The 13,948-nt window shown below is 39.2% G+C and overlaps 1 protein-coding gene across 1 annotated transcript; it reads left to right on the top strand.

Moving 5' to 3' along the window:
• Positions 1 to 5,845: 5,845 nt before the first annotated feature.
• On the top strand, positions 5,846 to 13,576 carry mob3c (MOB kinase activator 3C). The gene is made up of 4 exons (XM_080430226.1): positions 5,846 to 6,214; positions 9,143 to 9,737; positions 11,338 to 11,540; positions 13,253 to 13,576. Exons 2-4 carry the CDS (start codon positions 9,320 to 9,322, stop codon positions 13,280 to 13,282), a joined length of 651 nt encoding a protein of 216 aa, XP_080286352.1. The 5' UTR covers positions 5,846 to 6,214; positions 9,143 to 9,319; the 3' UTR covers positions 13,283 to 13,576.
• The last annotated feature ends 372 nt before the right edge of the window (positions 13,577 to 13,948 follow it).

Genomic DNA, 13,948 nt, shown 5'->3' with positions numbered 1-13,948 from the left:
CTTAATTTAGGAGAGATTATCTCAACTGTTCTTGACTAATATGACCCCAAGGAACAATTTAGGAACTATGAGAAATTCTCTATCCGGGGCGAAATACTCGGAAATGACCACGCCCCTTTTAAAATGAACACTACTTCAAACATGGCTCTATCTTCTAAACCGTTGGAGCTACAGATTTTCTGAGGTGCTCAAAACGTTCACAATACTCATGTTTAGTGAAAAATAGAAAAGTGTAAAATGTCAAATTGTAAATTTTATTACAGAACAGCTAAAAAAAAGGCTAAAAACGGCCAACTTATTACAGTCCAGGGCCATAAGAATATTTTTGCATGAATCAATCTAAAAGCATCAAATGTGTCCCAGATAGCTCTGATGATGTAGCAAGGGTGCCCGAGCCAGCAACCTTCGGGATCGTCATAGTAGCCAAATCCAACATGGCCGCCACCTGAAAATGTTTTGGCTATGTTTGAACCAGATGAGCAAATGCAAACTTGGTGTCTAAATCATGTTTTTTGATCATTAGAAACATGTTGGAATGCTTATCTTAATGATTTAATCTATCTAGAGGACATAATGTGCATATCACATATATGGCCACTATGTTATGAAACAACCAATGTATCTTACAGATGTAATTTTATTGAAACAATAGAATGATTTAGTGTACAACTCATTCCTAATTATACAGCTAGTACAGTAGGTGCAACAATGCACAGCATAAATGTAATCCTATCATAGGATGTATAGAATTTGAACAATATGTATCATTGTACATTGTACATAATTGTGTTACAACAGCAACAGAACTGATACATACATTCAGCATGTCAAAAGGCCATTACATCCCAGATTTTAGTACGCTGGGCTGGTATTGGGACTCCATGACTAAGACTTGGGAACCTTACTGCACCCGTCTTGCTGATGCCAGTAAAGCTTGAGCCATCCTCCTCCACCGTGGCTTCAAAAGTCATGTAGTGGACAAATTATGCGAAGCTGGAGTCCGTTGGATATCCTCGATATAGAAGTTGTATGATTAGAACAAAAGAAATCTGTGATTCTAATTTAAACATAATATTGTTAAAACTCTATACACCTTTGACTAGTATGATATTATTCAATTTATACTGAGCATTGCTCTGCATATACTGTACTGGCTGTTGCTGTATAATTTGTGTTCAACTCATATTCTATTGTTTCAACATCTGTACACAGGTTGTTTGTTTTCTTCAGTTTGATCTTAACTCATTCCAACAACTCTACACTCTGGATGAAACTTTGTTACATAACATTTTTGATATAGGCCATATTTGTAATAAGCAAATCCGAGTGCTCTAGATGGCTTCAATCAATGATATGAGCATTCTAATGTGTTTTTAATGTTCAAAAAGTATAAAATAGACACCAAGTTTGCAAAAATGAAGAAGATTAAGGGAAGTAAAACTAATTGTCAGATAGTCGCCATCTTTGAAATATGCAAAATAGAGGTCCAGCCACACCCAGTCATAAAGATAAGCATTCTAACATGTTTCTAATTGTCAAAAAAACATGATTTAGACACCAAGTTCGCATTCATAGCTCATCTGGTTCAAAAGTTATAGACAAAACCTTTTTCAGGTGGTGGCCATATTGGATTTGGCCACTATGATGACCTGTAGGGTTGCTGGCTCGGGCACGGGTTTCAAACATGAGTATTCTGAACATTTTGAGCACCACAGAAAATCTGTAGCTCCAACGGTTTAGAAGATAGAGCCATGTTTGAAGTAGTGTTCATTTTAAAAGGGGCGTGGTCATTTCCGAGTATTTCGCCCCGGATAGAGAATTTCTCATAGTTCCTAAATTGTTCCTTGGGGTCATATTAGTCAAGAACAGTTGAGATAATCTCTCCTAAATTAAGTGCATACATATGTTAGCCAGGTCCTAGACTAAATGGAAGAGCAGGGAGACCATCTCCAACCACTGCAGATCATGTGCCAGTTATTGTATTAACATACCATACAGATTGGTTACAATATGTTTATTTATAAAAATTAATTCCGGATTGCAGCTTTCAGATTCAGATTCAGATTCACTTATATTGTCACTTAGATGCACAGGTACATACATGTGAAAAACTTGTGCTCGGAAGCTCCAATAATAAAACAATAAAAACATGATTAAACGCTCATAAGCAATAAATAAACAAACACAGGCAAATCAGTTTAAGGAAAGTGCATAGTGCAGAGTACAGTTATTGCACATTTCATTTTCCACTGTCATTTAACAGCCTGATGGCCTTAACAGCTTGCCAGTGTACCTTGAGGCAGGCACAGAGAGTACAGGATTCACTGACGCAATTCACATAGCTGATCTGTGCTGGCTTTTAAGATAAATGACAGTAAGGGATCCCTAGAAGAGATAAGGACCTTACTGTGCCTGTACAGGTGTAGAGACAAAATGTATTGTACAGTAAACTACATTACATAAACCATGCAACAGCTCAGATCCATTTGTGTATTCTATTCATCATAATAAGTTAACAGATTTACTTGGGCTATATCAATAATTAAATAAAGCATGGAAGTACTTGATACAACCTTGCACCATCAGTATACAAATCCTCAGCTTGTCAACTTCTATGGAAGCTGACGGACAAAAATATGTATTGGGCAAAGGTAAAACTGTACAAAACGATTTGTGCCAATGGAACATACAGTAGCTGTGCACTTTCCATTAACACTCCTTGACCTGAGGTGTAAAAGTTGAAGCACAAGATAGGCTATCAGCAAGCATCTCATCTGTTGGCTTGGTAATAAATGTAACCCAGTTGACCTGCCTAGAAAGCTCCTGTGTTACGCTGGAGTAACTTTTACCACAAAGAGGTCACTGTGACCAACGGGTTCTTGTGCAAAGACACTGATAACACTGAGGCCTTCAATCTCATGCATCGCTCACCCACTTTCATAGAGATGAAGGGGAGAGAGGGGGGAGAGAGAGAGAGAGAGAGAGAGAGAGAGAGAGAGGCTGGTTGTGCTGGGTGCGGGGCAGCATGCATACATGTGAAATGTATGCATGTATTGTATACCTTCTCAGGCCTAGAGACTGGAACTGATATCCTTGCTGCACAGAACAACCAGGGTCAGTGCATTGTTCTAGATGACCATATAGTATGCGCGCGTGTGCGTGCGTGTGTGTGTGTGTATTCTTCTTTTGCTGATCACAAAAGTGAAAACAGAAATATTTATGAGAGTAGAGAGTAGGTGACATTCATGTGACGTGCACAAACATAAGTTGGTTGAGGTCATTAGGTCTGTATGTCGACGATTACATTTTCTGTTCACTTGGTTAATACATGTAGCCCTGTTGACCTGCCTAAATGAATGATGTAAAGGATGGACTCGTTCGTACATTTGTTTCCATACTGTAGTCTAGTGGATCGAGAGGCTGTTTGCACCTGGTAATCAGATGGTCACTGGTTCGCCTCCCAACCCCGGTCTGTGTCAAAGTGTCCCTGAACTAGACGACACTTAACCCTTGACACTGTAGTTTCTTTAAAAAAAATAAAAATTACGGGGTGGCGTTGTTAGCGCCACACCCAACCCCCAACTTGGAGGGCCGGTGTGTTGACTCTTGTGTCTCCTTACCTGAGACCAATCTGGTAAGGAGGCTCCGCCCAGCATAGCTCTAAGGGTCATAAAAGCATGCCAGGACAGGATTTAGCATTCAGGGCAACTGCTCGTAATTTGGGAATGTAGCCAAATTTGGACATGACGTGATAGTCTACAAAAAACAATATACCATTATACTATTGTACAATAATACAATTTGTCTCATACTTTAAATGCACTAGAAGTGAGTGGACGCATGCGTTCGCATCAAAAATGGAAATTTGCTAATTAAAACAAAATGTTCCTTTTGAAGAGACTGGAGATGCTCCACCCAACAAGCTTGAACATTTTGAAAGTAGAGTTTACTGGATGTGTGACCTAATCTGTTCAAATAGTAATATTATATTGTATCATTTATTTACAGATTTATTACATATGGTTCAACAAGCAATGACTTCAAATTTACAGCCTTCATGATATCGTCCATAGTGTTATTATAGCCTAAACTCAAAAACATATCAACCCATTTTTCTGTAACCCCACACCCAACTTGTTTTTGTACACACCATTTTCTTATATTAAATTTCTTATTGTAAATGTAATGGATTTTTAAGCAGGTAAATTTAACAGGGTGTATTCTGCAACCACGGCTAAAAGTGCCCACGATAGTGTACAGTACATGTACAGTACAATACATAGTTATGGTGACACCAAGTGGATATATTTGATCACTGCAAGTCAGGATTGTTGGCTTGATTCTTATCATTATTATTTGAATTACAATGATGCACTTTTTAATATTGCAATTTGATCTCATATTATTTCAATTACATTTGAAAATGTAATTTTGATGTAATTTATAAAATATTGATAATTTCATTAACTGCTAAAGCCATATTTTAAAAAAAAAACAGCAGAAATAGCCGACTTACATGTAGATCTGCTATTTTAGCCCTAACCCAAAATAGGGATGAAAGAGTGTTAAAGTGGTTAAAATGATAATTACACAAGCTACAGTATATTTACAGCTCATCCTGTGTATTGGTAAATAAACTGTAGCCGTTGCATCATTCCATCAAATACATCAAGATAATTATATTATTGACAATGTTCTGCAGATTTACTAGTCTTCTCTGAAATCATATTAATTAACATACTCAAATAATGCAGCCCCACAGCATGAACATAAATGTGAATGTGAGGCGTCTGCTTTCACTCTGAGCCTGTGTTTATCTCTTCCTGCAGGCCTCCAGGCAGCATGCAGTTACTGTGTATCAGACTCCAGCACCGGAGGGAATCATAGCCACAAAACACAGAGTCAGCCTGTTGTCTTATTATTACAGCCTATGTGTCTACATCCTCCATCTGGACGGCGTCCATTTAGCTACTTGATGAAGTAGATAAACACGTATAACCTTATTCTGTGTGGGCACCACATGTGCCCGATGAACAACCAGTACACCAGACTTGACTTGTCAAGTTTGGTTAACATGAAAGTTTTCAATATAGATTATTGTAAGTTTAGATAGATTATTGTAATTTTAACATATTTTGGTTTTGTTTTGCTTTTGTGACACGTACCACTGTTTTTCTTTTATAGCAATATCTTTTACAAAGACAAGGAATTTAAATGATATGTTTTTTTTGTATTCATATGGAGGGAGGAGGCAGGGACTGCCAAACAACCAGAAATGGTTGTGGGTAGAGAGAGTCTGCTCATTCTGTCCTGCTGTGTGGTATAAGAACACCGTGAAATCCTGAGCGTCAGTTTAACTCTGAGAGTGTAAAACTGGGACCCTTGCACTCTCAGAGTTAAACTGGTACTCAGGATTTGGGTTGTTTGCTTAGGGCTTTCGCCCAGAGGGACAGGGTTTTGTGGCGCAAGTAAGGCTGGTTTGTCTTCCATACAGGATAAGAAGAAAGGGGGAAGAACAACTACAGTAGAAGAAAAGAAGGAGAGGCATGGTGGGAGGGCAGAGAGACAGAGAGAGAGAGAGAGAGAGAGAGAGAGAGAGAGAGAGAGAGAGAGAGAGAGAGAGAGAGAGAGAGAAAGAGGGATCTGTAAAGGCCTGCCTGCTCCCACCCCTATATATTTCTGGAACCTCCCCTGTCGATTTATAGGTCCTCCATACTCACACCCACATAAAGACACAGACACACAGTCTCACACACACACACACACACACGCACACACACCCACCCACCCACACACCCACCCACCCACACACACACACACACACACACACACACACACACACACACACACACACACACACACACAGGGATAGATAGACAGCAGGGGCCTAAGCAGACAAAGTAAGGATGTGACATCATCTACAGGAAGAGAAGCCAAACAACTTCTTTCTCTACACACACACACAGCCCCCCCGCACCCCCCACCCCTCCTCCTCTTTCCACTTTTTTTTGTGTCTCCGCTGTGTTGTGCTGAGAGAAGTTGGAGCCTCTGTGTCGCTGTTAGTGGCCGGGGGAAGGAGTCAGCGTTACCAAAGGAACTGGAAAGGGACTGAGCAGGGAGTTTAAAGTCAAGGGGTCTCACAACGGAATTCTCCCTGGCTTTCCTCACAATCCCTCACCACATTCCGAGCCCCCCGCTCTGGGATTCCGGCCAGGTACAGTGGAGAGATTTTATTTTCCACCCATTCAGTAACCTCTTTTTTTTCTTTCTCAGCCTCTCCCTTTGTTGCACATTTTGGGATCTGCACACTGTGTGTTTGCTGTACAAGCGTCTTTCTTTTCTTACTCTGTCTGTCTGTCTGTCTGTCTGTCTGTCTGTCTGTCTCTCACCCTCTCCCTCACTCTCTCTGTCTCTCTCCCTCTCTGTCTCTCTCTCTCTGTCTCTCTCACTCTCTCCTTATTCTTCTTCTCTCGCTCTCTCACATTTTTGTGTAGGATCTTGAAAGCAGCATTGTTGTGTTTCAGTGTCATGATGACCAAATTCTAACTAATGAAACTATGCACAGATGGGCTGCCAACTCTCGTACGTGCTCAGACATGCTTCAGTCTGGGGCTGCTGAGGCATGCATGCCAAGTAGTCAAAGTGAAAGTAACTCTATCTCCCATGATCATTTTACTCTGATCTGTGGGTCTTCCATAATCAATCGATTTCCTAAGTGTACACAGTCAAATTCAGGGTGTTAATTTAACTATGAGAGTGTACAAATGGACCCAATATAAGGGTCCATATGGTTCCATATGTACACTCAGAGTTATAGATCTGCAACGGTCCATTTAGTTCCTAATGATCAATAATTTAGTTGGGGACCCCCTGGAACAGAACTAGTTATCCATTCCCTGTGTTTCTTTATAGGCTACTCATATTTGTAGCTGTCTCGTGACCACATAGGCTACTCATGCTCCCCCACTGGTGAGATCCTGGTGAATATTCCACATGCACCCAGCAGACTATGAAACGTTTTGACAGCTAGGGAGTATACCTCCATTGCACACCAAATTCTGTCTACAGTATATCAAATAATAGCTCAACTCAATCCAATCTAACTAGTGATCCCCTTCCAGACCATGGATGTATACTGGTTTGAACCTGTGATTCTAATGTGTGGTTTCTTTGACTGGAATCAAACTTCAAACCTCAATGCAATCCCTCCGTGTCTGTATCTGTGTTTAAACTACAGAATGAACATACACTAAACTCGTGGTGATTTGAATGTCTGAAACCTTAGCAAAACAGGAAGTGTACAGTCCAGCTGTTTGAAACAGGACACGGGACACAAATGTGGATCTGCAGTCGTAGTGTCACATCAAAACCACTATCACGAGAGTGCATTATCAAACTGTAAGGCCTTATGTGGTACTGTATAATTCTGTTAACTACAATACAGGACTGAAAGCCACTATTCATTTGTGATCTTTCAATATTAGCCTAAATTATATACTGAAGTTACTACTGTAACTATAATATAGTACATCGCCTGCCATTATACCTTTTATATATATGATATATTTATCATAGTTTGGCAATTGTGACTTTCAAGGTATGTCTCACCACTTGATCCCATTTAAACCTCTTCAATTACTGTTCAGGTACTAATATAAATTTCTTTCACCTTCACGATAATCAAGTCGTTTGATCTCATAACCTCTTGGCCACTGTTAATATTTGATTGACGTCAAAATGTCAACACCATTGAGAAGGGTATCATTGTAGTCCCTAGTAAATAAATTACCTTCCAGAGAGTTAATAGATGTGATTTATATATCAGCTGTGTCACACTCAGTGTTTTTTCCCTCTGTACTGTATATATTGCCAGGTCAGTGTCATGATCAATAATTGAAGTGAGATGTTTGAACTTGAGGTGGTGCTAAAGGTGGTGCATATTGACCACCTTTATTCCTCAATGCTCTGATTGAAATCGAAAGTGTTGGGTCTGAGTAGAACTACTGTGGTATATCATGATATGGCCACTTAATCACTTAAAAGTTAAAGCTCTGTATTCCGATAATAATCTTTGCTATAGAGTGTTTGTTCAGTAACAGGGGTCTCCCAATCTCTCCAGCTATATAGAAAACAGAAAATTCATTTTCAGATCAGGACACTTTGTAATTTTATCCAATCAGGAGACAGAACCCCGCAAAAAGAACATGTAGAATTGTAGTGTGAATTTGTCTGCTCATTTTTGGTTTCATCACTTCCAATTTCATTTGTTTATCCTGTATCCTGTGAGGTCCATCTCCTAACTGGATAAATGGTATCCTGACCTGAACATGTATTATCTGTTTACTAAAGAGCTGAAGATAAGAGGAGACCCATGTTGCTGAACAAACACACTACAGCAATGATTACTATTTTAACATAGAGATATTTAGCACTTATTTTAACAAAGAAATTTCATTTACACCCCGTTTAAAGACTTTAGTTTTAGTTTGGTTTAGTCTCCAGTGAGCTGCAGCATGCTATCAGCATGTTCCCTCAATTACAATTGAATATCTCTACTGATCTGATTTGACTATTAAATCACACTGTGGCTATTTCCAGCTCCAGGTGGCAATTGAGAGTCTTGTGATGGTCAAGGGAACTTTGGTTTCGCAGAGCATGGCAGTGCAAGCTACTTACTACTTACAAGCTATTTAGAGAACAAGCAAATTCAACATTTTTGCAGTGAACTGTGTGAATTGTGTGTTTTGAGAGGCATCAGACTTCAATAACAATCATATATAGGCAGATATAGCTCTATAACAGAAAATAAACATGTTTAAAAAACAGTTTTGAGGAATGAAATCCTATCAAAGGAAGAGTGACAAAGGACCCAAATGTCAAAATGGCTGATATGGTCCTGTTATGGTCCTGATAGGCTGTTGATACGGTACATATCAACAGCCTTTGCTTATCAAATCAGGCAAGCTTTCCCCATGTATACAATCTGACAATGTTGTTTATGCATTGCAACTATGATTCAGCCATTTTTTTGGCCATGAAGCCTGATCCGTGTCTGCTGGCCATGACAAAGCCATGAATTGACAAGGGAGAAACAATCCTGTGACCTCTCCTGACCTGTCCTTGTTTTGTTTCTTTTCCACAGAGACGGATGCAGCAACTTAAAATAAGAACTCTCTGTAATCTGAACCCTTCTACAACTTCAACCCCATGTGAACTGACTTCAGTGCCGGATCTGGTTTGAACCCTTTCTCAGGAAACGTGCCCGTTCTCAAAACTCTAACTAAACATACCCCTCATCTCCTGGGCCACAATTAAGTCAATGGCGCTCTGCCTTGGACAAGTCTTCAGCAAAGACAAAACCTTCAGGCCTCGGAAGAGGTTTGAGCCCGGCACCCAACGCTTTGAATTGTACAAGAAGGCCCAGGCCTCGCTTAAGTCCGGGCTGGACCTGAGGAAGGTGGTTCAGCTGCCAGAGGGTGAGAATATTAATGACTGGATCGCTGTGCACGTGGTGGACTTCTTCAACCGCATTAACCTTATCTATGGCACGGTAAGCGAGTTCTGCACGGAGCGCACCTGCCCCATCATGTCCGGGGGTCTGCGGTACGAGTACAGGTGGCAGGATGGGGATGACTACAGGAAACCCACTAAACTGCCTGCCCTCAAGTACATGAACCTAATGATGGACTGGATAGAGTCACTGATCAACAATGAGGACATCTTCCCCACTAGAGTAGGTGTGTGTGAATCCCTTAAAATTGAGCACATTTAATGTACAAAAATTGTTGCCAGAGTGTACTGTATATCCAACCGATGATTGTCTTTTATGTATGCATAGTAAAATCTTTAGTGTTGACATAACTCTGAAGTTAACTTGAACAACATCAGAGTTAAATTAACATTGAGTATTTTACATTGTGCGTACAGTACATTGTGTTATATTCACATACGTATAAGTGTGTCCTATTCTGCCTCGTAAAGTGAAACAGCAGCAGTTCAAATAAAGGTTAATTACAACCAGAGAGACATTTAGATGAGCGTTTGAATGGATGAATGAGCCGATTGTATCTCATCAACGCTGTAAATGACAGCCTGTATTTATTACAGAGAATGTATTATTCACATCATGCATCATCTGTACATTACATAGTGTATTATGTGTGATGCAATAACAATAAGCTACACTCCATTCACACAAGTGAAGTCAGATTATTCTATCAGACACTGATTGCCCCCTGGTGCTGCAAGCATGATAGAAGAGGAATCACATTAAATATTCATAAGTTGAATTGTAATTATGACCCATAATGGCACTGTGGTTATGCCTCAGATCCAGTAGTGAATAAAGTACTCAACTCCAGTCAAAGTATAGGTACTCCTGGTCAAATATTACTCAACTATGTGAATGAAAGTTGCTCTGTCAAATGTGTGTACTTAACACATTGAATGCCAAAAACGGTCCGGACCGTTTTTGAGGGTCCAAACGAGAAGTGCCGAAAACGGTCCGGACCGTTTTTGACCCAATTCTATTTTTATACATGTGGGCCACGTGGGGCGCTAAAACGAAACTTTGACATCACCCAAGCAGTTTCTGAGAAGAAGAGGCTGGATGTGGCTCCATGTCAAAAATCCTTCCGGTCGGCGTTTTCAATGTTATCTCCTTGATTAAAAGCTTAATATCTCCATTTCTTTTTAATGTGGTGGAAACGAGCCGTTTTCGATCGGCGATCACGCTGCAATGGAGGGTCGCGTTGGAAATATTATTGTTCCAGGCGTTAGTCGGGACCCTCCGCCGTCTCGCACGCACGCTTTGTTTACATGCATTTCCGCGTCGGGGCTTCTCACAGCACGAAATGTATAACGCAAGTGGATGGAAGAAATGCTGGCACTCAACGTATAATATTTTAATAAACCTCTGGCACCCAATGTGTTAAGTTAAAGTGCTTTTAAAAAATATATGTAATTATTCAAAAAAATAATAATATCCCCCCCAAAGTGTAAAGATGTTTAAAAAAAATAATACCAAATCTTCAAGCTCAATGCTATTTTCACTATTATTGATATTTTGGGGAAATATATTAAATAAGGCTTAAGTGGTTTATTCATAATGTACCTTTTCACCTTCCTAGGAATGCAGTGGAGTCAAAAGTACAATATTTGTCTTTGAAATGTATTGGAGTGAAAGCCATAAGTATCAAAAATACAAATACTCAAGTAAAGTACAGATACTCAAAAACATTATTAAAGTACAGTACTCATACTCAAGTAAATGTACTTAATTACTGTTCACGCCAAACATTGCTGACAGGTTCTTCCTTCCTTTGCACTGCTGTACAGGTGTTCCTTTCCCCAAGAACTTCCAGCAGGTGTGCAAGAAGATCCTAAGCCGTCTCTTTCGTGTCTTTGTCCACGTGTACATCCATCACTTCGACAGCATCTGCAGTATGGGAGCTGAAGCCCACATCAACACCTGTTACAAGCACTACTACTTCTTCATCTCGGAGTTCAGCCTCATTGAGAACTCCGAACTTGAGCCCCTGGTGAGTTTAGTGAGACCTTTTTTGAGTGATTGAGTGATTGAGTGATTGATTGATTGATTGATTGACTGACTCATTCATTGATCTGTCAAAAAGAGCTCAGATCTCAGAGCTGATTTCTGTTGTGGTACATTGAGTGTAAATGTGTGTGTAGGGTAGCAGAGATAAACAGAAACATGAAATCAATAGTACACCTACACTTTAGAGGTGTAGGGGTTAAGATCGGGAGTGGTGGAAAGAAAGTAATTAAATACATTTATTCAAGTACTGTATTTAAAGCATATATAGAATTTTTTGCATAAAACGAATAACAAAAGTAAAAGAACCCATCATCCACAGAGCTTTTAAAAAGGTGTGGAATAAAAGAGCTTTCAAAGGTGTGGAATAAAAATATTGTAAAAATCTTTTTGGCTCAACAAAACTCTAGAATTATTGTTGTATGTTATGTACATTTGCTGCTCATACCTATGTACTTTTACTTAAGTAGGATTCAGGACTTATACTTGTAATACTTTTACTTGTAATAATCTGATTGATTTGAAGTGGGACTTAAAAATCTATTTTTATTGGTACTTTAATTTTAAGTAAAGGATTTGAATACTTCTTCCACCTCTGAAGATGGGTGATCAATGTAGAGGTCATTGGATGAGAGTTTTGTATGGGATGTCATCAATAGCCCTCCCATGATTCAATACCCCACAAAAAAATAAGAAATTCAACCAATGTAATAATGATAATAATGATAATAATATATCTCAGATTTAAATAGCGTTTTTCTACATACTCAGACGCTTTACATGTAACTTCTCTTAACTGAGTTGTACTTGGTGTCGTTTTCACATCACATCACAGAACAAGCTCCTTAGTGCGACCACACGTCACAAAGAACTATGTCTGTTCATGCATGTGTTAAAGCCTGAGAAACTGGATGATTACTGAGTCACACTGTGTGTGCCATAAAACACATTACCAAACAGTTTTCATATGAAGGTAATTATAATATAAGGATGCTTCTTTGACTGTCCCTTTGGCACATACTGTGGTACAGTATTAACATTGCTAAAAATAATTATGTAAATTAAAAAATTAAAGGATGTTGATGATGATTGATCATAGCATAAGCCTGTTAACTACTGTAAAATGGGGTTGTTTTGGGGGAGGGGGAGGGTCCCAATGTAGTCCCCAGATAAAAATGTTTTTGCTTGATCACTGTAAAAAGCTCTCTTTTGTGGACATGTGTACACACTCAGAGTTACAGAACCGTAAGCGTCCATTTGGTTCCTATAAATCATTTAGCTGGGACCCTTCAAGGACACCTGGGGGTCCCCGGACCCCACGTTGACAACCAGTGTGTTACTACGTTGGCGCAGCTGGATAATGGAGCTCCAAGCGTCAATAAAAAGCCTTGGCTATCATCATTATGAGCCACAGGTTATGCAATTCCCTAGGCAAAATTAAACCCTAATGGGACAGTCATGTCTATAGTCTGGGGAAAGATAAATCTTGTAGACACAACAACACGACGCAACTCTATTTTGTTTTCCTACCTCTCTTATAGAATCTTATTTTTAGTTGTGGGAACAGCTTCAATTATATTTCTCATGATAACAAAATAAGTGGCTACTTGTCATCATCTTTGAAAATGTAGTATTTCATAATAATCACTACTAACTGGATATGTTTTTGTTGTTTTGTTCTGTCTTCTGTTCCTACAGAAAGCGATGACAGAGAAGATATGTAATTAAAGTGAACCACTTGGACAATGGAGTTTACATTTCTACATTCCCTGAGCCTCTTGACAAATCATCAGCTTCGACACCAATTGCTCAAAGCAAAGGACAATTAAAGGATTTGAGCTGTGATGGTGCTTTTCCAAGTTTACAGATTTTCACTATGTTCATCTTAACACACGTGTGTTACTTTCAGCCATGTTCAGACTGAAAGTGGCCCCTTAAGATATCTTGTCTTGCATCATTGTGATGCTTTGATAATGTTCAGCATTTTAGGACTGTCTGTATTAACCATACTTTCTTTTTATATCGATTTGTCTGTTCTCTGTGCATGTCTTATTGTTAATGTCTTTTCTTGTTTTTTACTTTTTTATATTGAGCCTTATTTTGTTGAGTCAAAAGTTGTGTTTTCCTTGATAGGCATACCTTCCTTTCTAGTTTGATCTTTTGATAGACAGAAATTCAGGCAAAAAAAATAGAATGTCATTACACCTTGAGGTGCCTTAAGATATAAATGTACCTTGTTTTCCCAAACTGCCTCTCAGTACGGAAGAAAATATATCAACAAGATAAATAGAGGGGATATTCATTTATTTTGTTTTTTTAACAGAGCTGCTTATGTTTCAAGGCCGTATTATATCTAGTATGATATCAAGAGACTGTTCCAAGGCAAGAGACTGC

Source organism: Gymnoscopelus braueri (genome assembly GCF_963280865.1).
Source record: "Gymnoscopelus braueri genome assembly, chromosome: 6".
NCBI lineage: Eukaryota > Metazoa > Chordata > Actinopteri > Myctophiformes > Myctophidae > Gymnoscopelus > Gymnoscopelus braueri.
Note: the sequence above shows the minus strand (reverse complement) of the source record. Positions and strands in the feature narration are given on the sequence as shown.